The 25,438-nt window shown below is 34.1% G+C and overlaps 4 protein-coding genes across 4 annotated transcripts; 3 read left to right on the top strand and 1 right to left on the bottom strand.

The window, feature by feature from the left end:
- The first annotated feature begins 274 nt into the window (after positions 1-274).
- On the top strand, positions 275-1,977 carry LOC140841028 (uncharacterized). Its single transcript, XM_073208192.1, has 2 exons — positions 275-1,262; positions 1,364-1,977. Exons 1-2 carry the CDS (start codon positions 444-446, stop codon positions 1,433-1,435), a joined length of 891 nt encoding a protein of 296 aa, XP_073064293.1. The 5' UTR covers positions 275-443; the 3' UTR covers positions 1,436-1,977.
- Positions 1,978-3,545: 1,568 nt separating this feature from the next.
- LOC140841039 (transcription factor MYB62-like) lies at positions 3,546-4,831 on the bottom strand. The gene is made up of 2 exons (XM_073208204.1): positions 4,314-4,831; positions 3,546-4,202 (listed from the first exon to the last, which is right to left on the bottom strand). The coding sequence occupies exons 1-2, from the start codon at positions 4,595-4,597 to the stop codon at positions 3,635-3,637; spliced, it is 852 nt and encodes a 283-aa protein (XP_073064305.1). The 5' UTR covers positions 4,598-4,831; the 3' UTR covers positions 3,546-3,634.
- A 9,423-nt stretch (positions 4,832-14,254) lies between these two features.
- On the top strand, positions 14,255-14,575 carry LOC140809594 (CLAVATA3/ESR (CLE)-related protein 43). The gene has a single exon (XM_073167284.1). The coding sequence runs from the start codon at positions 14,255-14,257 to the stop codon at positions 14,573-14,575; it is 321 nt and encodes a 106-aa protein (XP_073023385.1).
- Positions 14,576-18,036: 3,461 nt separating this feature from the next.
- Positions 18,037-19,709, top strand: LOC140841020 (3-ketoacyl-CoA synthase 5-like). Its single transcript, XM_073208182.1, has one exon. The coding sequence runs from the start codon at positions 18,043-18,045 to the stop codon at positions 19,612-19,614; it is 1,572 nt and encodes a 523-aa protein (XP_073064283.1). The 5' UTR covers positions 18,037-18,042; the 3' UTR covers positions 19,615-19,709.
- Positions 19,710-25,438: the final 5,729 nt, after the last annotated feature.

The raw sequence follows: 25,438 nt of genomic DNA, 5'->3' as shown, positions 1-25,438 counted from the left end.
AGTTATCCCGAGCGACCAATTTTAAACAAAAATTAAAATATAATCCACAGAAGTTTTAAATTATAAAGGTTAGACCTTTTTTTGGACTACAAAGATAGATTTTTGATTTATTAGGAAGTTTCAATTTGTTATTATCTTAAAGAAAACCTAAGCCCCCAAATAATAATAATAATAATAATAATAATAATAATACAACCCGAAATTAGATCCAACTCGTAAGAGACCCGCAAAAAAAGATCCGAGCCCGTCCACCTCCAGATATAAAACGCCACCGGCGAGTTTCCCATAATAACAACAATGGAGGCACAGCTTCTCTCCCTCTCCCTCTTCTCTTCTCCAATTTAATCAAACAACATTTCTTTCGTTTGATCAAAAACTCCCCCAATCAAAGTAACAATTAAAAAAAAAAAGAGAGCTTAATTTCAGAGTGTTTTGATTCTATAATGGCTACGAATACAGAAAGATCGAACAAGGCGGCGTTGCACAATTTCACGATGCCTTGCGACCTGAGGTGGGGCAATCAGAGGTTCCTCCGCTGCATGAAAGTGAACTCCGATGGTCAAATCTCACCCCTCCGCCGCTTCACCACCGATGCTCATTCTTCTCATCACCACCACCACCGTTCAATCTCAATCGAACACCGCCACGCCGCCACCAGAGACAGAGAAAAAAGAGAATCCTCTGCTGATGGATTCCGCAAAGTGGGCTCCACCCCTCCGCCTGCCGATCACGGGATCGCTGCCGTTAGAGAGAAGGTCATGCTCGATCTTCAAACAGCGGCTGACAAGATGAAAGACGCGATTTTTAAGGAGGGTCTGGAGGATGGTGTGGCTTCAGTCGCTATTTCTCCACCGACGCCGCTCCATGTTTTCCAGACGCCGCCTGAGGCGTCGGCGGAGTTGCCTCACGGCGAGACCCAGAAACCGTGGAGTTTGAGGACGAGGCGAGCAGCGTGTAAAACAACGCCGCTGAATGGGTTTTCATCCGGTAGAAATTGTTGTGGTGGTTTCACCAGAAGTGACTCCGGCGGGAAGGGGTTGACGGTAGATGCGAGTAGACCCATCTCGGGATTCTCTCCGGTTTCGGCAGTGGCGGCGGACAAATCTCCTGTGCTGAGGAGTGGCGGCGAGAAGAAAGACCGGGAGAAATTCTCGGTGGCGCTTTCAAAGAGAGCGATTGAAGAAGATTTCTGGACAATGGTTAACCACCGGCCCCCGCGCAGACCCAAGAAAAGAGCTAAATTTATTCAGAAACAATTGGATGTAAGTACATGATAAGTCGAAAAATTTGATTTCAAAAACTATAAATCCAAAATCTGTGATGAATAATGGTTCTTGGTTTTTTATTTTACAAAAAACTGCAGACACTATTTCCAGGATTGTGGTTGACAGAAGTTACAGCAGATATGTACAAGGTTACAGAACCAGCTCCATGAACAAGAAGGTGATATTCGAATTTCCATTGTCGGCAATTATATCCATCATTCTCTGCGTTCTGAAGCTGAATTTTGAAGTTAAGGCCTCATCACAGATTACTCTGGTAAAATGCTGAGTACAAGAAAAGAATTTAATGTTGTTTTCCTATGCTAATTTTTGTCTAGTCTTGATTTATCCTTGTTTTACATAATAATATATATAATGAGAGTGAATAAAGAAAAAAATGACATATTAGAAAAAGTTTTTTTTTTTTTTTTTTTTTTAAGTTTGTGGGTAAATTTGATGAACACGATGGCTCAATCATCATATGGTATGCAAATGCAACTTCATTTTCAAGTGGCGATGTTTTCGTACGTGTGTTCCACGAGGTGTCAAATGGGCTGGTACCATCCAATCTGTTAACCCAGTATAGAAGCGGCATGGGCTTGGCATTGTCTGGGTAAAACCCGATTAGAAATCGGGCTAGATGGCATGGCCCAACCCATTTGGCATGCCGATCTAAGCTCCAATACCTAAAGTATGAATTATGTTGACTTAATATAGAAAATGAATTTGGCATTTTATGCACTCTTTTTTTTTTTTATTTCTTATATTTGAAAGATAAAAAGTCGCATTTTGAGTAACTAATTCTCTCATCTCATTTTGTGTTATTGCGTGTAATGAAAAATCTGAAATGATCGGAATTGATCTTATTACAAATGGTACCGGACGATGTTAGTTAGCAAAGGACGACACCGGGATATCACAATGTCCACATGATCAAGCTATAATTAATCACCAACCAGTGGCGGAGCCACGGTCACTGCCCGGTGGCTTATTTTATTTTAAAAAAAATTATATGTAAATTTTGTATAATTTTAGATTAATATGATATTAGTCTGGATAGATCAATTTAAAATATTAAAAGATTTCAGAGTTTAAAATTCTAGTCTGAATACAGCCATATTCCTAGCTAAGCCATTGTCACCAACTCTATACAAATTAATGGATGGTTAAAATCGCGAAATAAAATAAATGATGTGATAAAAAAATTGGAAAGGGAAAGTGTATTTGCTTGCAAAAGTGAGTTCCCATGAAAACTCATCGAGGCCAGGTGCCGTTAACGGTAAATTTGCAGTCAGTCCTCAAATCAAACAAATTTTGTTCTTGACTCTCTAGTGAGAGAGTTTTATTTCACAAGTGAAGTTGAGGGTTTTTTGGGTGCTAGGGAGTAGCAGTAAAAGTTGATAGAAATAAGGACTGATACGTAAGTTTCCCTGCCGTTAACTAACTAAAAAGACAGCGCATGCGAAATGCTGAAAATCCCATCAGTCTAATATGTTTGTTCTCCCACATGACATGAATCTAACAAGAATGTACAAAGAATTCATAATTAAATTATATCAATATTTGCCGTCGATCGTCCTTGGAACACATCTCATAATCATCAAATTCTAGTTTTAATCAAATATTTATAGTAATTTCAATTTTTTTTATCATGATTTCGATATGATACTATAGATCACTCCAGCCTCACATTGGTAACATATCACTGATATATCGAGAAAAAACTAAAATTACACAAAAAAAACAAATATAATAAACTAAAAATAAAATTCGACATATCAAAAAAAAAAAAAAATGCATGATAAAATAATGGATGTGGGGTCCCTTTATAACTTGGTCAAGTAAAAGAAAATGATCTACAGTTGTTTTCCACTACCAAGCTCGTGCCTATCTCTTCCAAGTATACGATCCATTGGTATCACCAATCCATCCAATTCTATCATATCTCACTGTTGACTGTAATTTTATAGATGTTTGGTCTAATTAATTTTAGTACGATTTTTAAAGGTGGCGCCGATGAGGTTGTTTTTTCCTTTACACAAGTTGTTTCCCACATCCTATGAGTAGACAGCACGTCGAGCATGAAGTTGCCACACTGCTAGTTTTTTATATTAACACATAATTTGTAGTCAAATGATTTTATATATAATTAATCAATTGCATAAAGTGATCTACATAGTAAAAGACCTGGCTGATTGATCTCAAACACGGTTGATGAGATGCTAGCATTAGGGTAGTACCATAATACTAGATCCAAGGGCTCAAAATTGATTTGGACAACACAGAACAACTTTACAAACACACATGATGTAAAACTTGATATTCTCTTTTCAAAGGCCCTACAAAGGGCAAAACCCCAAAGTCAAATATATTTATGATCTAAAAACTTCCATCTTTCTAAATTGCCACAACTCATCGGTTTCCCAAAAAGTACTCCTTCCCAATTCATCTCCAAACCAATCAACGACACCCTCTGCGTGGTATTCGGGCAAGGAAATATCCTGGGAATCCATCCTAGGCATCATTCCATAACTAGGAAGGTCATCATCGAATTGTGAATATGCACTGGCAACTTGAATGCCAGCAGTCCTTAGATCTTCATTAAAATTACCATGTTCCGAGTTATTTACCAGGTTATTTGGTTTTGGATATAGAGAGTGTTGCATCAGGGCCTGGTCAAGAACTGGTGAAGGGGCGGCTGTAAATACTTGAGTTTCAAGGCTGGAGATTGAAGAAGAAGGAGACGTGGTTTGATCTGATGATTCTTGTTTCATTTTTTCTAGTAATCTTGGCTTCCAAAACTTGCGAATGGCTTCGACAAACTTCTTGCTGTTGGAATCGACCTTAAGTTGTCGTGCCTGTTTTTGTACCCTCGTTCTCCAGTAATTTTTTATTTCGTTATCCGTTCTTCCTGGTAAATGCTGTGCGATTTTGGACCATCTACAGCCCAGAGAAAGTGATAAAATATTTTAGGCACTAAATCTAAATTCTAAGAATTTTTTTTTTACTCGGTAGTTTCAGGTATACTAGTACAAAATTAATTAAATTCACCTGTTTCCCCATTCAGAGTGGAGCTCAAGAATCAAGAGCTGTTCATGTGGGGTGAGGTTTCCACGCTTAATATCGGGCTTCAGATAATTCAACCACCTCAATCTGCAACTCTTCCCAGTTCTCTTCAAACCTGCGCATTTGGCTAAGGAATTCCAATGGCCTTCCCTATGGCAAGTCACGTATTCAATAAGAAGATTGTCTTCTTCAAGAGTCCACGGCCCTCTTCTTATCTCACTTCCATCTTCTTCATGCAAATCGCTACCTGTAACCTTACTTTTACTCATGATGATGTTCGAAATAACAATTAGAAAATCAGATATATGAACAAAGGGCGTTCTAAGTTTAGCTTTCTTAAAGAGTTGGAGAGAAATCACAAACCCATAGTAGATTTTATAGTACTTGTCAAAAAGATTAAATTTAAGGATAAAATAAATAATAAAAAAGGGGTACACCCCACTTGGAGAGTTTCTCTAATTCTCCACATGATACGGCTTTTATCTTTTTGCCTAAAAATTATCAACGATAGGCTACATGGAATTTTCTGTGAGTGAAATGAACGAGGAATTGATACTCTTTCTGCGAGCATCTAACTCTACGGAGACTTCACACACCACACATATCCCCCACTATTTCATTAAACCCCACCACTCACCTGCATCAAATATATATATATATATATATATATATATATATATATATATATATATATATATATATATTGGTATATTATTAAACTTTGTATAAATGATCAATAATTATTAAATTTATTTTTTGTAAAAACAGAATAATATATATAATCATTATATGAGAGATGCATGCATGTCAGTAAAATAAATGGGTTTTACCTTAATTTTCATTTGAATGGATAAGATCATGAAACATTTCTATTCATATATTTAAAATGAAAATAAACCTCAGAGAAGAGACGTTGATATTTATATATATATAAAATACATAGATATAATCTTTCAAAATTATACGAGACTAAATGGATATATCTAATATTAAAAAACTGGTAGATTTATGTAGTATTTGCAAAAGATTATTTTAAATGTTTATAAGCTTTTAGTCGAGTCAATGAAATCTTTGAAATTTTTCACTTAAAATAAATAATTGCAAATACACTAAAAAACGAAGATGATATGGATTGAACAAAGAAAGTCCTCGAGAAAGGGTACTAGCTAATAAAAGGCGCATGTTCTTGTGAGAGATGTTTTTGGTGTCTTTTTCGGGGTGAAGCACCGATCACTTCGATTCCTCGTTTCTTCTTGTTACTGGAATTATGAAAAGAAACGTGCATGACTTGAACAGTTATTGTATTTATGCTCATAACTAATTAAACGTGGGATTATTTGTCTCGATAAGTTGTACTATGTATGGCGTGTTCGAAATTGGTTCATGATTGCAGACGTCTGATGCATCTACCTGATAATGATATTGTCTTCCCAGAGACAGTGCTCTGAAATTTCCCATGCCCATTTTTCAATAACCAAAGCCATTTTTGCAAGGAAGGAATCGAACTTTTTAATTATGGTTAATTTCTATGTTGAAACCTGATGAGTTCTCCCTAAATTACTCTTCTGATGTGGTGAAATCAAGAGTTGATTGTCGTCCTTGCAAGGAAGTCGAGTTTGCCACAAATTCAAAACTAAAATCATTGTACGTATCGATCACTTTGTATAGATAGCTTAGGACTTTTGCTGGCAATTAGTATGTGATCCGGCCGTTAATTAGCTAGCTAGGAATACGATGACAGTTGTCTTTCTTGATGAAGATCATCAGATCCAGCCAAGAGGAAGGATAGATAGGAGGAAGGGCATTTTTTTGACTAGGTCTCACGAATTTTAATGAGTCAACCCCACCGATATTCACGATGAAAGTAATATTCTTAGGATAAAAAGTAATACTTGTTCATGGATGACTCAAATAAGAGATCCGTCTCACAAATACGATCCGTGAGACCATCTCACACAAGTTTTTGTCCATCTTTTTTCTAGCAAGAAAATTAATTAATCATTTCTTTTTAGAAAATATAAATTATAATCTTTTCTCGTCCCCAAAATCTTTGATGAAGGTACACTTGACACACATATAGGTGCGTGATTTCTCGTAAAAATAAATGATTTAGATGGCACTTGTATTAATATGTTTGTATAACCGAGTATATATATTTGGACATCATGCACTAGTCACACATAGGATGTCAAGAATGAATCTGATTTGACATGAAAAATATTGAGTTAGTTTATATTTTTGTTATCGTATCTTTCTCTTGTTGTCGTCTTTTAATATGTGTAATTGGTAAATTTTGTGTCATTTTACTTGAAAACTTTTTTTGTTTATATTGATATCATACTTTTTCATCGTGTAATATTTATTTTGTGAAATATTTGAATTTTCTAAAAAATAATTGAATCACTTAAGACTTCTAAATATAAACATTTAAACCCACGAGATATTATTATGAGATTTTGTTATTTGTGTTTAAATTAAAATATAATTAATATGTTATTTGAATTTTTATTTAATTATTTTGTTAAGAAAAAAAATATTGTTGTATAGTAAAATATGACGAGGTTGGTTGGGTTAGTCTGGGTTCGAGGTTATTGTTTTTGGGTTTGTTTGAGTCCTCGGTAAATTTTAAGGTCCCGTTTGGTTTGAGGGATAAAGTAGGTTTATATTATTTAACCTACTTTATCCCTCGTTTGGTACGCGTAATTATTTAACTCAGCTTATCCCTCCTATGAATGATTAGGTTATATTAGGTAGGTTAAAATAATACCTCCTCACCCCCTAGGATTATTTATCCTACTCTTAATCCATCATATTTTTCCAATTTTACCCTTCTTCTAAATTCAAACTCACCACCACTTCCCGCCTAAATTCAAACTCACCACCACTTCCCGCCGCCGCAACGACCGCCGCCCCCCGCCGGCCGCCGAGCACCGGCCGACCGCCGGCGCCGGCCGTTTCCGGCCGCAGCCCCCCGCCGGCCGTTTCCGGCGGACCATTTCCGGCCGGCCGCCATTGACGCCGTCTCCGCCACCGCGAAGGGGAAGGGCAATTTCGTCTTTTCATCAAAAAATTCAAAATTATCCTACACTTAAAAATCTTACCAAACACAATATTATTTTACCACATATTAATACATCCTACCACAATCATTTTCTTTATCATTTACATACTAATCATTAGTTTATCCTATCCTTCCAACCAAACGTAGCCTAAGTATATTGCTCCAACTTGATCCTAACTCACTCGAATTGACTTCTCTTGTGCTCGGTTTCGAAGGTATGAATCCTGATCTCTCGCTCTCAAAATCAAAATAAAGACTACTAACCTTATTGTTCATGTAGGCCGTTCATTATTCAATTGCACATGTTAAATGAGTTCCTTATCGCAATGACCCTATTATATATATGGCCCGTGATAGCTAGAAATGTTTGTATACAGAACAAACAAACAAAATCGAGAAAATTACATATTTGATATATCTTAACTCGCATGTTTTTCAGTTTTTGTCATGTTATCATTTAATTTATGGTTTTAGTCCACTAAGTTTGATAAATATTAACCTACCCAAATTGTTTTGTAGCGTGCATATGTTTGGTGTTCAGTTCTCAGTATTTCAAGTGCTCATTATGATAAAATTATTATTATTTAGATGTTTTTAGGTAAAACATAAAGACAAAAACTTGTGTGAGACAGTCTCACGGGTCATATTTGTGAGACGGATCTCTTATTTAGGTAATCCATGAAAAAGTATTACTTTTTATGCTAAGAGTATTACTTTTTATTGTGAATATGAGTAAGGTTGACCCGTCTCACGGATCTTACATGAGACTCATTCAAACATAAAAAAGTTACTTTATCGATTAAATTATTTGAGTTTGGACAAGTGATATTTCAAATTTGTAATAACAAATTCATTGGTTTAATTGAATAAATCTACTTGAAAATGAATTTAAAATTCAATATAATTATTTTTTGAGTCATTGTGGTGTATTTAAAACTCGTGTCATATAAAATCATTTCAAATCTTTCTTAAAAATACCCTATCAAATCCAAATCCTCATATCCAAACTCCACAGTAAGGTTTTGTTGGACAATTGAATTTGGGTAAATTTTCTTTAAATATCCGTACACAAACTTGGGTTGGTGGTTAGCCCTTATCAGTAAAAAAAATAAATAAATAATTGTACTCTCTTATCTAGATAAAAATGTTTGAATAAATATTTTGTGAGATTGTTTCATGAATCTTTATTTGTGAGACGGGTCAATTATACTGATATTCACAATAAAAAAATTATACTCTTAGCATAAAAAGTAATACTTTTTCATGTATGACTCAAATAAAAAATATGTCTCACAAAATACGACCCGTTAGATCGTCTCACACAAGTTTTTGCCAAAATATTTATGCACTCTCTATGCCTACCTTTATTTTCAGGTATAAAAATAGGCACAAAACATTGAATATATAATATATGAGTTTTTAGTACCAACTATTTCATATTTGGTATATAAAAATCTTTGACCTATATATATATGGTTATATTTTCCCTCTTAAACTGAAATTGTGAATCATGATTTTGTATCCAATTTGGATCAATTGATACCATAAATATAAAAAGTAATATGTAAATTTAATATTTTTGTATCTGAAGTTTCTTAAATTAGTGCACCGAATTTGTTAATTGTTTTGTACCCAAACATATATAGTGAGTATTTGTATTAATAAATTTATTCTAATTTTGTAATCATTTTTTTGTACCAGATCCAATTTTGTTGGTATTCAAATATAATATATTATTATATTAGTACTATATTTTCAATGTTTTATACAAATTTTCATACTTGAAAAAACATATAGATTCAAGACATGGACTAATCATAAATCCAAGTTTGAGTTTGGGATATAAAGGCAATTTACACATTGGGTTTTGAATATTGTCTTCTAGTTGATGCAAGTGTAAAAAAAACATTTGTATCATGTCATAAATAATATAATAATAAGATTTGAAACGTATGAAAGTTCAAATTAAAAGTTAAAAATATGGGCTGATTTGGTCTAATTTCATTGCAAACGCTAATTCAATGAGAGAATTGTTCAAATTTATATATATAACTCTCAAGAACTTAATTCAGTCTATATGACATATCTAACACTAAAAATAAGGATAATATCGAAAGACATAGCCATAGCATTTAGAGGTAGGGGCCGAACAAAAGGGAATGAAATTAAAGATCCCTTTGTGGTTGTCCTTCAAGTATATATAATAAGTGAGTGGGGGGAAAGAGGACGATGTGAAATATGGATAAAACCCTAGCAATATAGAATAACTATCAATTATTGAAGTCGATTGCTACTTTATTATTTCTCCAACTTTTGTGCTTCTTATTTATCCATTTTCAAATACATGGAAAAATCAAGAATTTTGCTGAATAAATTATAATATGTGAAACATAACAAATGCATCACTCATTAAAGTTTAAAAGCTCGATTGATCGATATTCCTGCATTATGTTGCCTTTACAAGTTATTCTTAACGTCTTACCTAAAGTACTTTGAATGACAATGTGAACTTATATTGATGAGATAATTATTATTCTTTCAATATATATGTAAAAATCTTGGTACTAGATTAATTTCTCACCTCCTTTACATAGATATGTATGTGGGAAAAATAATTTAATTTATATATTAACTTGTCCTGTTTTAGTTTTGTTATATTGAAAATATATTCAAAGTTTGGTTTTGATAAAATCATCATATTTCGTCGTAGTTTTGATGTGACACTTGAATATATTGATGTGACATTCAAAAAAAATGATGGCTTAACACCGAAAATTGCTAACATTGGCACTGAAAAATGTTGATATTTCATGTCAGTAAAATAACCCCCAAGATCAAAATTTGATAAGTTTAATCCAAAATAGGACAAATTAATTGAAATATATGTATATATATCTTCAATTCCTTTTATATTTCGAATGATCCATATTTCATTCTAAATAGCACCTCAAAAATATAACATTTGGCATAAAGCCCATTTACATGTTCATGAGTTTAACGTTGTGAATCGGAGATCCAGTAAATTAGGACGTGGCATGCGGGAAATTATTATAGCCATAGCCTTAATATATACTAGTTACTATGCACACGCGTTGCGTGTGTTTACAATCTTTTTTATTATTATCGATGTACTAAAGTGAAATTTGACAAATTTTGGAGGGACTAAATTTAGATTTAATGGTTGAAATAAAAAAATAAAAATAAAAGTGTGTGTTGAAATTAAAAAAAAAAACAAAAAACAAAAATGTAATATTAGTATCATATAAGGGTAAAAGTGGAAAAAAAGTTGGTGTCCTCTCTAGGTAGTTACTATAGGATCCTCACACTTAATAATATAGTTATTATTATATATATATATATATATATATATATATATATATATATATATATATATATATATATATATATATATATGCGGGACCTTTTATGAGGTCAAAGAGATCATAGTCTCAGGGTCCAATCTTTGAGGGACCAACATATATATTTTGAGTTGAAGACCTATTGAAATATTTTTTTTATCTAATATTAAATAAAAAGATGAGTAATTTGAATATGTTTTTGTTTATAATTGATCAAACTCGATCTTTCCTTAAAGTTCAATTTGAACAATTTCAACAATATCAAGAGACTTTGGGTCATTTGGAAAAATTAACGAGTTATTCTTTAACTAACTTGATAAAGTATTGTATAGAGTTTCAACAATTTTTTAAGATACTACAGTGTTTGACAAAACTGAATGATTTATTCTTAAATATTTATATTATCTATAAGATTTTGTTAATTATTCTACTAACAGTTGCATAAGTTAATAAACACATAAACATTTATATTCCCTGTGAAAAAAACTCCGCCATTTCTAAAACAAATTTCCAGTTGCTCACTTGCCTTCTAAGGGTATCTCCAACCCTGCGCCAAAATGGCGTTTTACGCCATTTTGGCGCAGGGTTTCTTCCCCAATGGAGCTGCGCTATTTTGCCAAAATAGCGCAGCTCCATCTCCTCTGCGCCAAATTTGGCGCAGAGGAGAGCTCTGCGTCATTTTGGCGCAGAGCTTTTAATTTTTTTAATTTTTTTTGTTTTTATTTATTATAAATATTTATATTAAAATTATAAATATTATTTAAATAATAATTTAATATTACTATATTATTTTAATAATTAGATATAATGATTTATAAAATAATAATTAAAGAATAATTTGATTTAATAATAATAAGAAAAATTAAATAAATAAATAAAAAATAAGGAATAATTTGATTTAATGATTTTTTTAATGTTTTTAATTTAATATAAATATGATATTAAATATTTTTAATAATAATATTATATAAAAGTCCATCTGCTCACTCCGCCATTCATTTAAATAATAAATAAATGGTTAAAAATGTCAAAATTTTAATTTCTCGAGATAAACTGATCAGGTGCATGTTAAAATTTACTTCCGATGTTTTTCTAAAAACATATTAATTGTTTTCTATTTTCAGCTAGGCTATATGATAGGCCGTATTTGGTAATATTAATTATACATGACCATTAACTAAATAATAATGAAACATCACCTGAGGCTCGTGATGCAATAAATTAAACTAGCATTTAGTTTAATCAGTAAAATAATAATGAAACATCGGTAATCTGTGTCATATCGAAAATTACAATATTAAAAATATTTATAACAATACCCTAACGAAAATTTTGATATATATATAACAAACATACCGATTCTACTGAAATGTTATGATATACCGAGGTTTTGGTACTATGTCGAAATAGACTCTTTTATACCGAAATAATATCTTATATTTTTTAAAAAAATTAATTTTATTATTTTAAAATATTATATGTTTTTTTAATTTATATATATTATTTTGATATTTCGATACAATTTTCAAATTTTATACCGTTATCATACCATAAATTTCAGTATTTTTTTATATGATAATATCGATATATCGAAAATTTGGTATGTCAGATAAGCCATATTTGTAATATTAATTATATACCATGAATTAATTAATAATGAAACAAAGCCTGGCCCTGTCGATAAATTAAAGCGTACTGTTGTCCATTTAGGCTGAAAAGGTGAAATACAATATTTTTCGGAAGACAATTTTAATATGGTAAAACAACAAAAAGAAAGACGCCAACAAGAGTAGAACAAATCTAAGGAACAAAGCTAAAAAGGTTTCCAAAAGATCAGATATTTTATGGCATTGGTTACCTATTTTCGACACATAACAATATAATGAATGAATTACGTAAAACTTTAAGCCCTTTTTTTTCATTTTAGGGTTCGAAATTTTGTATGCTTTCGTGGGTGAAAATATTGTGTCTTTATCCCCTCAAAAAAAATATTGTGTCTTTATTTTATTTAAAATATTAATTAGTTATATATATATATACACACACATATATGTATGTGTGTGTGTGCGCGTGCGCGCACAATAAAATTTATGTGAGACGGTCTTACGGGTCGAATTTTTTGAGACATATATCTTATTTGGGTCATCCATGAAGAAATATTATTTTTTATTTTGAATATCAGTAAAGTTGACCTTGACCCGTCTCACAGAGAGATCTACTTTTTATTTATATATATATATATATATATATATATATATATATATATAAAAGTTACCAATAAGAGCAATCTATCACATAACAGTGATAATGTATTTTGATACAATATAAGATCATGAAATCGAATCCAACTCTACTGCAAATGCTAATTTAAGAAGAAACATTGTTTAAATCTATATATACAACTCGTAATAACTTAATATATATTTATATGTCATGATTTGTAAAATACGCATATATTTTATGTATGGTACGTAGACAACAAATTAATTTGTAAAATCCAGAGCAAGATTCCCGGACAATCAGCCGAGTCTCATGTTTTTTCCATATGTTAAAAAGGAAATCCAGGGGTCAACCAATGAGGGACGATCAAGTGTTTTATTTTTTACTTAATTTAATCAACTCACCTTCACTGCGTTTTTTACGTACATATATATGCTGGCTGAACAATTCTTTTTTTTTTTTTTTTTTTCTTTGACGGAATTTGTAGTGACTATTTAAGTAATACTTACTCGAACAATATGAAGAAACACGTCATAATTAAGAGGGCATCGATTTCAATCTTCCGTCTAATTAATTATAATCATATTATATATTAATTTCATAAATTTCATTTAATTTTATATTGAAATACTAATATAATATATTAAAATTCACCGACGCAGAGCCATATGTTCCTTAGTCAAACTCTGGCCTATGGCCCGCTTGTTTATTATTTCCTTGCATATTTCTTCATCGTAGTAGAAAATCTGGTCAAATCTCTCTGGCAAATAGGTACTCAATCTACATTATGAACATTTTAAACAATTATATATAGTTTTACTAGCTAGTAAAATATTTCAAAATATACATATAACTTTTAAAAATGGATAAAATAAGAAATTTTTTTGGTGTAAATTTTAATATAAAGACACGTATAAAATTAATTTTTTCGTGAAAATTATTGGGTACACCCTACTATATATATTTGTCGATGACTTTTCCAACAGAAATGTTATTGACCAGTGAAACTGGCACATCACTCCTTTTCACGTTTTACCAGTGGCGCGGTCTGTGTATATTTTTATCTAACTCGCAAAGCCGACGATCACTGGACAAGTACTCGAGCTATTTTCTTATAGCTAGAAATTAGACAACATATGCAGACAAAAGGGCAGAGAAATTCAACCCAAAACCTCAAAATCAAAGATACCACAATATTCTTTTATAATCAATTTCTATCAGCAGCTAGCTAGCTATCTAGCTAAAGCTCTCTTCTTAGAGAAACCCTATTCTCAGTTCCACCTGCGATGTCATCTTCCGGCGAAAGAAGCCCGATGCTCACGCACCCTTCTCTGGTATTCCTCCTCATCATTTCACTATTTAATATACGGGCCATCGGCCCGAACAAGGCAGAAGCGATCAGGGTTCTAGCAGTACATGGTTCTTCTGCTACAGCACATGAAGCAGAAATTTCAACGATGGAATCTTCTCCACCAATCAGGAATCAAACGCAAATTATCAAAGGTTATCTCAATGGAAGAGTTTCTGATATCAACGGAACAGAAGATAGCAGATTTCTTGATTCCAAAAGGAAGATTCCCAGTTGCCCAGATCCTCTACATAACTAGTATAATTATGGAATATATATCATATGTCAATTAATTATATCAAGTTTATTTTTAGGTTACATATTTTTTTTGGTAGCCTTTGGTCCAAAATACCCACGTTTTTCCCTCTTATTTCTGGTGATTATAGCTGTTTTTTTAATTAAATTGACGAGGTTAAACCGTGGGTATTTTGGTATTTCTAGATCCTCTTCTCTGCGCCGAAGGTCAAGAATCTTCAATCCTGGCCTGTATGTATCTTATCAAAGCTTGATCTTTTTTAGTTTACTTATTCAGATCTGCTTAAAAACCACTTTTCTTTTCCCAGTAACATAAACTTTCATAAATTCTCTTATTTTAAAAATTATTATCTTGGTCTGCAATCTTTAATTAATATCATTAGAATCCACGAATGGAAATGGCCGTAATTTCTGAAGAGCGAATGCTAGCTAAGTTATGCCGAATACATCTAAATGACATTTTTAAGAGTATACTAACGGAATTCTTAGCTTTTTCACTGTATTAATTAGGCTGTTATCTTTTCCATTAGCAAAAGTTTACCGGTGTCTTCACTCTTCAGAATCTTGGAAGATTGAAAAAATAAGAAGCAAATAAAATATGGCTTTATGGATAATTTCAGACACAGTTGACATTTTCGGTATTGCTTTAAAGAGTTGTAATAACTTTTGAAGTCTTACTTTTTATTTAACGTGATTCCATTTCTCCCCAACTATTAAGCTAACTAGGCGGTCGATCGCTATGTTTCAAATCGGGTCAGATTCAGATAAAATAAAGCATTGAGCTGTTGTCGAGTGTCGACAGTCATATTTTTCTTAAGCGCGTTGAAGTAAAGTTCCCCTTTTGGTCAAGTTCATGAATCAAATGGCAAATATAATATACTTTAAAAAAACATAAAAAAAAATGAATAAAAGTTCATGAAATCCACCATACAAGCATAATTGGGAGTTGGGAGCATAATTAATAAATGAATGCCTGCCCAGCAGACAAGGGATCTCCAGTTTGTGACATTGAGAAGACTGATCGTTGGAGAACATGACTCCACAGTTGCGATAATTTTTGTCCATTCTCCTCAATAAAATCAAATTATAGTGTCAAGAGAGTTGTCGTCTTCTTCGGGCAATTTTTTTTAAAAAAATAAACAAGATTTTGTCAAGAGATCAGTTTCATTGCTTGGTTTAGGGGCGGGTGATATATAATGATTTTAAAATCAATCAATACAGACAAATTGAAGGAACTTTGAACCATTTTTTCAGTTAGAACTAGAATAAATGGTTCAAATATAGTGATAATGACAATAATATACATGCTTAAATCATTTTAAATTAATTATATATTAAAGTTTTTTTAAAAAGATTTAATTGGTTTAACTGAAAACGAGGTATTTTAATAAATAAAAATTAAAGAAAAGGGTTAGGACGCGTATTATGCGGCGGAGGAGTGAATAAGTTTGCGATAAGTTTTGGGAAAGATTTTGTTTGCTAGTATTTGGAATGGAATCATACTCACTCTCCTCGCCATTGCATTGAATTCACCTCAACCCACCTCTATGCTTTTACTTCCTCTGACATTCAACGTTCACAAATTTCTATTTATTTATTATTATTATTATTATTATTATTATTATTATTATTATTGGGCTACAAATGACGAGATTAATATTAGCAAACTTATAAGCCGTAAAACTAGCAGTTCAGGCCCACAACAGAGGGACGATTAAAAAAAAAACTGGATACGTTAATTTTCTTTAAATTATTTTAAAATATTACGACAATATATGGGTAACGTTGATTTTCAATATGTATTGAGTAAATTAAATTCCAGATTAACACAATAGCATATAAAAACACTAGTCAAATATATAGACAAACTCTATGTAACTGGCTCGTATGAGAAAATCTTGGTAGAAAAAAAATCAAGACAAAAACTTGTGTGAGACATGTCTCTTATTTGAGTCATCCATGAAAAAATATTACTTTTTATGCTAAGATAAAGATTCGTGAGACCGTCTTACAAAAGAACTACTCAAAAATCAAACCCATGATTGTTATCAAACAATGACTCAAAAACTCAAAAAGGCAATATAGGGTATTTTCTTTTTTAAATGAATGATTCATTAAAATAGGTAAAAGTTAGTACATGTACAAATACACTGGGCATCCCAGGGACAAATCAATCTAGCATAATCAGTCTCTAATCATATGAACCATAACCCAGAGTCCAAATTTAAATTACATTGTCAGTATTTGATACGCTCCGCAGCACATAAATCTTGATCTTCATTATAGCTCCATCAATATCTAGTTGCTCATGTTCGAAGATTGTCCTGTTTCTTATGTTCCAAATCTGATAAACCGTAGCCCCTAGCGCAACACAGCGCATCTTATTCAATGCAGATGTACCTCGGTACACACTTCTAAACGCAGCAAGCACAGCAGACAACGATCTCATAAGTTTTCGCATGCCAAGCCAAGATCGAATACTGTTCCATATTGCTTGTGAGATTGGGCAATCAAAGAACAAGTGGTTAACAGATTCAATAGCAAAGTTGCAGAGTACACACGATCTATCATCAAGGTAACCAAGCCTATCTCTAGTAAGCAATTTACGATGAGCAACAAGCCATAAATTAACGTGCACTTTCTGGATTCAGGGACACTTTTTTAGTATTTTATACATATGTTTTTTCCAAAAAAAATTTATTATAACAAGTATCAAACATTCTACAAACAAATAGTAAGTTTTTTCTATTACACTTTTAAAAAACAGATATTTTTATTATATCCATAAATAAATATACAAACGTGTCGGGAACGTATTTGGAATGGTCGTGTGGGATGACTCGGCTAGTTGTAATTTAATTAAACAAAGAAATTTAAGAAAATCCATTTATAATTTGAATTCCCAACATCCAACGCTCGTCGTAATAACTATAAACAATCAACCACAAGACTTTGGCCAAATAAGTGACTCTTTTTTCTTCAAACTTCATAAATATACAATTTTTTTTTTGTACACTCATCTTTACTCAATATATTTTAAAAGTAGTGATTATATTCAATATATTATAAAATCGTAACTTTATTATTTCCTGCAATGGATGAATTTCAGGAGGAATTTAATAAAATCCGAAAATGGTGAATTGATTTAATTTGGAAGAAAAATAAAATGGAGTTGTATGTGTACGTTTGACTAAGATCAATAAATGCTGAAAATCGGCCCTTTCTTAATGTTTACCCAGTCCAGTCCAGTCCAACACAAGATCGATGTGAGGATCCAACTTATTTATGACTCCCAACCGGAAAATGTGAGAGGGGAGCTGGCAAGTTATGATGTACAGTCACTTCATTATATAAATTTTTATTTTTTCTTTTAAATAGATTTTCGAAAATAAAAATTTATTTTATAGAAATCGTCAATGAAAATATTAAATTAAAATAGACAACGGAAGGTGGATATGATTTAAATGCGCCATGCCGCCTTCATATTGGTGCGGTCTTCTCCTACAAAAACGTAACTCTACTTTCCCTGCAAAACGTAAACCAAAACAGATAATGGCTCCCAAACTCCAAGATTTCTCTCTATCAGTGAAGCTCAAATATGTCAAACTTGGTTATCAATACCTAGTCGACAATCTTCTTGCCTTCTTCCTCATCCCTATAATCATTGCCCTCTTCCTTGAATCACTGCGTTTAAGCCCCGAAGAAATTATCCAATTCTGGGACTCCATGCATTTGACCTCACTACACATCATCTGCTCTTTGTTCCTTATAATCTACACCGCCACTTTCTTCTTCATGTCGCGGCCACGAACTGTATACCTTATCGACTACGCACTATTCAAGCCTCCGCAGAGCTTGCGGGTGTCATTCGCAGGATTTATGGAGCATGCGCATATACTGCTGCACGATGAACCCAAGAGCGTGGATTTTCAGATGAGGATTCTTGAAAGATCTGGGATCGGAGAAGAGACCAGTTTCCCACCTGCCATGTGTTTTATTCCACCTGCTCCAACTATGCGTCGTTCTAGAGAAGAAGCTGAGCTCATAATCTTTTCTTGCATGGATTCACTTTTCCAGAAAACGGGGATGAGGCCTAGAGATATAGATATACTTATTGTAAACTGCAGCCTTTTCTCCCCTACACCTTCCTTAACAGCTATGGTGATTAACAAGTACAAAATGAGAAGCAATATCAAGAGCTTTAATCTTTCTGGGATGGGGTGTAGTGCAGGTTTAATCTCTATAGATTTAGCTAAAGATCTTCTCCAACAGCATCCCAACTCGAACGCTGTTGTTATTAGTACAGAAATCCTCACTCCTAACTGCTACTTAGGCAAAGAAAGAGCCATGCTCCTCCCTAACTGCCTCTTTAGAATGGGTGGTGCGGCCGTCCTCTTGTCAAACCGGTGGTCTGAGCGCCGACGCGCAAAGTACGTCCTTTCCCACGTTGTGAGAACCCACAAAGGAGCAGACGACAAATCATACAACTGCATACAACAAGAAGAAGATTCAGAAGGACATGTGGGGATAAAGCTGAACAAAGATCTAATGGCCATAGCGGGAGAAGCTCTTAAATCCAATATAACTACAATCGGTCCTCTTGTTCTTCCTGCATCAGAGCAGATCCTCTTTGCCTTTTCCCTGCTCAGAAGAAAACTCTTCAACCCGAAATTGAAGCCATATATTCCAGACTTTAAACAGGCTTTTGAGCACTTCTGCATCCACGCCGGCGGAAGGGCTGTAATCGATGAGTTGCAGAAAAACCTCCAGCTCACGGCGGAGCAAGTGGAAGCTTCGAGAATGACACTACACAGATTCGGAAACACATCTTCTTCTTCGCTTTGGTATGAACTGTCTTACATAGAATCCAAGGGGAGGATGAGGAAAGGCGACAGGGTGTGGCAGATCGGATTTGGGAGTGGATTTAAGTGTAACAGCGCCGTTTGGAAGTGCAATCGGGACATCATAACGCCGGTGGAGGGGCCATGGGCGGATTGCATTGATCGGTATCCGGTTCATATCCCAGAAGTTGTCAAGCTCTAGTGATTAATTATTTATTTGATCAATGTTTTGTTATATTAATTATCTATTGTTATTGGCAGAAGAATATATGAGAAATAGTTATTCCTTTTCTTTTATTTTTCTTGAAATTTTTATGCATCCCGGGACAATCTTGGTTGGTTGCTATTATTTTTATAATAATATAATGGCAAAAACTTGTGTGAGACGGTCTCACGGGTTGTATTTTGTGAGACGGATCTTTATTTGGATAATCCATGAAAAAGTATTACTTTTTATGCGAAGAGTATTACTTTTTATTGTGAATATGAGCAGGGTTGACCCGTCTCACAGATTGTGATCCGTGAGACGGTCTCACATGAGACCTACTCTAATATAATTATCAACGGGGGTGTAATTTGTATCATAACTTTCAAAATTATTCACTTCTATATTTACTTCAATATCCCCACTATGTTTTGGCAATGTATCTAATATTGGTGAGTAACTTGGGCATGCATAGAAATAAGCATCTTCAAATTGCTAATTTAAGCACAAAGAAATTGGATAAAAAGAATGGCAACTAATTCAGATACCATTAGGGATGGTATATCATACTGAAAAATGCTTATCATATACCGTAGCTGAAACTAAAATATTAAAAATATTTATTTTGATAAATCAAAATTTCGGATATATAATTATACTGAAATATTGCCCTATACCGAGAATTCGGTTCGGTAGAGGCATATGCCGTTTTGCACCGAAAAAATACCTGATATTTTTTAAAAATATCATATATTTTTTAACTAGTATATTTATTTTGATCTTTCGATACATACAATTAATTTTCATTTTCATACCGTTGTCGTATCAAAAATTTCGGTAACGATACCACATCGTACCGCAAATTTCGATAGTCGATATTTTTCGTTACGGTAAACTCGATATATCGAAAATTCGATATTTTTCCACACCCCACCTGGCCATGTGTAGAAACAATAAAATTTCAACTTCAATATCCAAGTCGGTCGATGAATTGGACTTCGGCGCCATAAGTGCATTCACAATTAAGAAATGTTCCAGCGGCACATAAGTTTCCAACCTTAAATAAACTTTGAAAAATTTGTGTGCTGAATTTAAAATCTCTTTCATCCATCCGGACCACCTCTATTAATTGGATCGATCGAACAAGAAGACATTAGGTATAATCAGTGAATGCCAAAATATCTCATATGCGCCCTTGATAAAATTAAGATACACAAATTAACCTCAATTTTGACCAGATAAAATACCAAATATTGCAAAAAGCAAATTTTGGCAATTGCTACAAATTTTGCAACTTTTACCTTTTCAACCCCAATAAGGCCAAGGTCGTCGCTTTTATGGGGAACCGTGTGGAGTACCAACCACCATTTTCCATCAATTATTGCAAGATTTCATATGCTGTTCTTCCCGCAAAATTGAATCCAGCCACGGATTCTCATAAATGCTGGACTGGAGGAATTAAATTCATCGCCATTTACCATATCTGATTGCCGACTTTATTATTATAGACGAGTTGATCCAAGAGAAATTAATGGGCAAGTACTGTGTAACAGGATTCATCGCGGCTCATCTCATCAAGCTAGTCCTTGCTCGGAAAGGGCCACACCTTTACCACCACCGCACACAATCCAGGTTTGGACCAAATAAGCTATCTTTCGGAGCTAAATGGAGCGAAGGAGATCGAGTCTCAATATTGTAAAAGCTGATTCGTTGGCCGGAGTCAACGGTGTTTTCCACACCGCATCTCCGGTGTTTGTGGCATATGATGCTGATGTCCAGGCAAGTTTAAGTAGGGTAGACTGAAATTTATTATTTATGCTAGTGATTAGTGATTTTTATTGGGGCAGTAATAGATTTATCTGCTTGTGACTTGACCAGAATGCATCAGCGATTTACTTGAAGTTACTCTATCATATATCTTAATTTAATGCAACACTCACCCAATGAACATTGCTGGAAAATTTGATCGATCCATGTATAAGAGGGACCTTAAATGTGCTAAACTCCTGCAAGAAAACAAGCAGTGTGAAAAAGGGTCATCTTAACGTCGTCCTGTTCTCTGTAAGATATCGATACGACTGTGATGAAGTATATATCACCTCCTAACGAATCTCACTGGAGTGATACATGATATTGTGAACGATACATACGATGTAACCAAATCCTATACCAACTTCTTTCCATTTTTCTGCAAACACCGCCGCACAGTGCACAAAAACTCGACCTTTATTATTGGAGCGATATAGCAAGAAAGAAGGAGATAACAACCCTCATAGCATGGATAGTGGCAAGATTCTCGGATTGGGTCTCCCTGCTTTCCAAACGGGTAGATCCTACCTATGTGGGTATTAACGGACAAGATATTGTCACACATACAATTTTAAAAAGTGAGTCCTATATATGCATGGACAAATCTTGGTCATCCATCCTATCATGGGGACAATACTCACATGAGTAGGATGAAATAAACCAATCAAACGATAGACCAATGTTGATGATTGCATAAAAAGTTTCCAACAGAAGGGATTCCTTTAAAATGTTGAGGATAATTTCTTGCAATTCAAAGTCACTCGATACTAAATAAATTAGTTAATAGGTGAGAAACCCTAAGTTTTCCTTGTTCACATTGTAATTGAATTGCACTGTAAAAGCAATTAGATCTAGCAAGGCCTCCTCGTCTGGTTCGGTTCGGTCGACCCTACCCCTGCGGACAGTGTCATTTTTTTTTACAGAGAGGTGGGCCCGGATCACTCATGTGGAGTGATCCGGGCCGTTTTTCATTGTGTCTGCACGGCCAGGATGAAACAAACCGTCTTGTTCTGAATGAATCAACCTGACATAACGATAAATTGATGAAATGTTATCACATGTCACACGCCAATTGAAATTTTGTTTGAATACCTGAGAAATCTATGAAACCCTTTTTTTTTATTTATTAAAAAAACCAACAGAACATTACAATATCAAAGCTAGGAATAGAATCAGCCTTTGTATGATAATCTAATCATTGCGAAGCTGCGAAACGAGGGGGAATAAATGGCTACGTCTTTAGTAGCAGAATAAAAACTCAAAAGAAGACTGAAAAAATGTTTCATGCAAAGAATCAAAATCTCCCTTGACAAACTAATAGATGACTCTTTTACTACAACAAAACCTCGCATGAACTATGTAGTTTAGTTTTTTAAAATTGATGTATAACGAGTATCGCTGATAATTTCACTAGCCGCAAAACTTAAGGACATGCTACATCAAGGGGAGTTCCACTTTTAAGAGGTGGGGCTTCATCCACACAAGAAAATGTTTCGCCATAAGCATCAAAATCAAAGTCAAAGTCAAAATCCGGTAGCTCACAAGGCTGATCACCATCATTAAATCCACAAATGGGAAAGTCTTCAAAATCAAATTCTGAGTCATCCACTGGTATCCCAAAAGCATCGCCACATATGGTGAATGAGTCGAGATCCAAGTCCAGGTTCAGTTCTTGATCGATTTGTGCTAAAGATAATAACTCCTCATCCATTAGCCCACTAGCTCCTACAAAGGCTTCTTCAGCTTTCTCATTATCAGACTTGACCTTGGTAACCGGACCCGAGACAAGAGAATCCATATCAACCACCAGAGATGGTGATGTGCGCGAAGTAGGCGACAGGACGGCTGAGGCTAGATCCCTCGGGCACATCAAGATTTTGCTTCTGATTCTCAGAATTCACGACAGAACATGGAGTTTTCTTGTAAGCATCATTTGAAATTTTTGTAGCATTAGACACGATGCTATGAGCCAATGCCTCGAACTCCATTCGTTTTGCTTCATATGCCCTCGATGCGTCCTCGGCGCTATTATAAGTTCCCAACCAGATCCTTTTTTGCTGGACGGGATCACGTATTTCTGCTGCCCATTTTCCCCATTTCCGTTGGCGAACACCTCTATATTTCACTGAACTGGCTGTTGGCCTACTGACATCGGTGGGTACAACCCTCTTCGTTTTGAGATTTATCTCCCCATCGTTGCTACCCCGAACCAAACTCTCTGTTTTAGAAGCATTAGATGCTCTGCTAGGAGGATCACTTGGGAAACAAATTTCCCAAACCAAACGCTTTCTTTTCATTTCAAGGGCCCCTTCATCATCAGAAGAATCGGTAGCATCCGGATCGTTACAAACAATCCGGACTTTCCTTATGAGTCTGGACGACTGAAACTTATTTTTTTGGCGTCTGCTTGCAGTTTCTTGATTCATCGGGACAAATTTCTGAGGCTCAGGCGTATTTTGTTGTTCCACCACGTCACAGCGCCCCATAGCAAGAGTATCCCCAATAAGTTAATAACAGAGCAAAAAGAACAAATAAAATGATATGTATAAACAGAAAACAGCGAATTTTTTCCTCAAAATTCAAGGGATTCGAATCAGCTAATGCTTTCAGTTCGAGGCTCTCTGAAGAACAAGAGAGTATTAAGTAATCGATTTATGTGATATCCCCCGAAATAAACAACGCCAGAGCAAGTCCTGCAATCAAAACCGAAGAAAGAAAAAACAGCACCAATTAACCACCACCATTTTCAGATCAACAGACAAAGCGGCCAAAACACACACACACACACTTCAATTAAATTCAAAAACCCTTAAAAGGGTTTAAGGGAATGAAAGGAAATGTTTACCTTTTGGGCCTAAAACGCATCGAAACAGTTAGGAAGAAAGAGCGGGAACTCTGCTCGATCACAAGGCAGAGATATATTTGCATGCAGTCCGCAGGAATCGGTGAAAAACAGAACTTCAAAACAGGCCCAAAGTTCAAAGCCAGATAAAAACTTGCAGACATAAACCTCTTCCTTAATCCTTCTCTTCCTCCCAAAACTTCCAACAAAGAAAAATTAAGACCACAAAAAGAGAAAAAAATATATGGTCAGTAGAAACAAGAAATGTTCCACAGCAAGAAAAACCACAATCTATCCAAAGGATGGTCACGATTTTGCCAGAATAACAACATAAACAAAACTGAGCCCAGGAACATTAAGGATTTTCTCCTTTTGTTTTTTAATAATTGATTATTTTATAAAATAACAACATTTGACTTGCAAAATCTCAATATGGGGAAAAAACACAAGATCGAAATAAAAAAATATAATTCCTTACCACTGAACAAATCAGAAATAAAAAAAAATCGGCGGAATACTTTATGTCAACTCATACGTTTAAACGTATTGTTTCACACACAATGATTCATTCATTTTGCAGTGATGATGGTGATGTCTTGTACTTGTAGGTGGTGTGCTTGCTTTATATACAGATTTTTGTGCGTAGATTTGGAGAATGTCATTAAATGCATGATGTGTGGGCGTATGGCCATGACATGCCATGGTTAGGTGAGCGATTCTTCGACCCTTGACTTCTCGCGTGTTGCCACGAACCAATCGGATTTCTGCTTTATAGAGAGTGTGTTTCACTCTAGACAATGGGGCGTGGATTTATGGTTTATGGTACCGCAGCCATTTTTTCAGTTATTGTCGGTTTTGGATCTTGAGTTTGTACATATTTACTCTTATGCCACTGAAATGCTTGGTCATCAAGTCACCGAGTTTGCAAAATTATCTTCGTGTTTTTCTCGAAAACATAAATTATGTTATGTCATATTATTTTTTAAAAATTAAATGACACCTCTAGTTTTTCCTTTTTCTTAATTTAGATTAGATTTTCTGTCCAAGTTTATATATATGTTCGTCCATATTTGATGATTAATAAGAATATTTGAGAGATTATCATTCAGACGAAGATGGTAAATGAATAACGGCGAAAAAAATTATCATTGTATTCGATTGTGTTGTAAA

The sequence above is a fragment of the Primulina eburnea genome, chromosome 1 (assembly GCF_022965805.1).
Source record: "Primulina eburnea isolate SZY01 chromosome 1, ASM2296580v1, whole genome shotgun sequence".
Lineage (NCBI taxonomy): Eukaryota > Viridiplantae > Streptophyta > Magnoliopsida > Lamiales > Gesneriaceae > Primulina > Primulina eburnea.
The sequence above is the reverse complement of the archived record's forward strand: the minus strand, read 5'-3'. Positions and strand labels throughout refer to the sequence as shown.

What these genes read in the sequence shown, in the direction of transcription:
- LOC140841028 (XM_073208192.1), top strand. Translation starts at nt 444, where the DNA reads ATGGCTACGAATACAGAAAGATCGAACAAGGCGGCGTTGCACAATTTC. An exon ending in TTATTCAGAAACAATTGGAT is followed by an intron (nt 1,263 to 1,363) that starts GTAAGTACATGA and finishes AAAAAACTGCAG; the next exon opens with ACACTATTTCCAGGATTGTG.
- LOC140841039 (XM_073208204.1), bottom strand. Translation starts at nt 4,597, where the DNA reads ATGAGTAAAAGTAAGGTTACAGGTAGCGATTTGCATGAAGAAGATGGA. An exon ending in CACTCTGAATGGGGAAACAG is followed by an intron (nt 4,203 to 4,313) that starts GTGAATTTAATT and finishes TCTGGGCTGTAG; the next exon opens with ATGGTCCAAAATCGCACAGC.
- LOC140809594 (XM_073167284.1), top strand. Translation starts at nt 14,255, where the DNA reads ATGTCATCTTCCGGCGAAAGAAGCCCGATGCTCACGCACCCTTCTCTG.
- LOC140841020 (XM_073208182.1), top strand. Translation starts at nt 18,043, where the DNA reads ATGCCGCCTTCATATTGGTGCGGTCTTCTCCTACAAAAACGTAACTCT.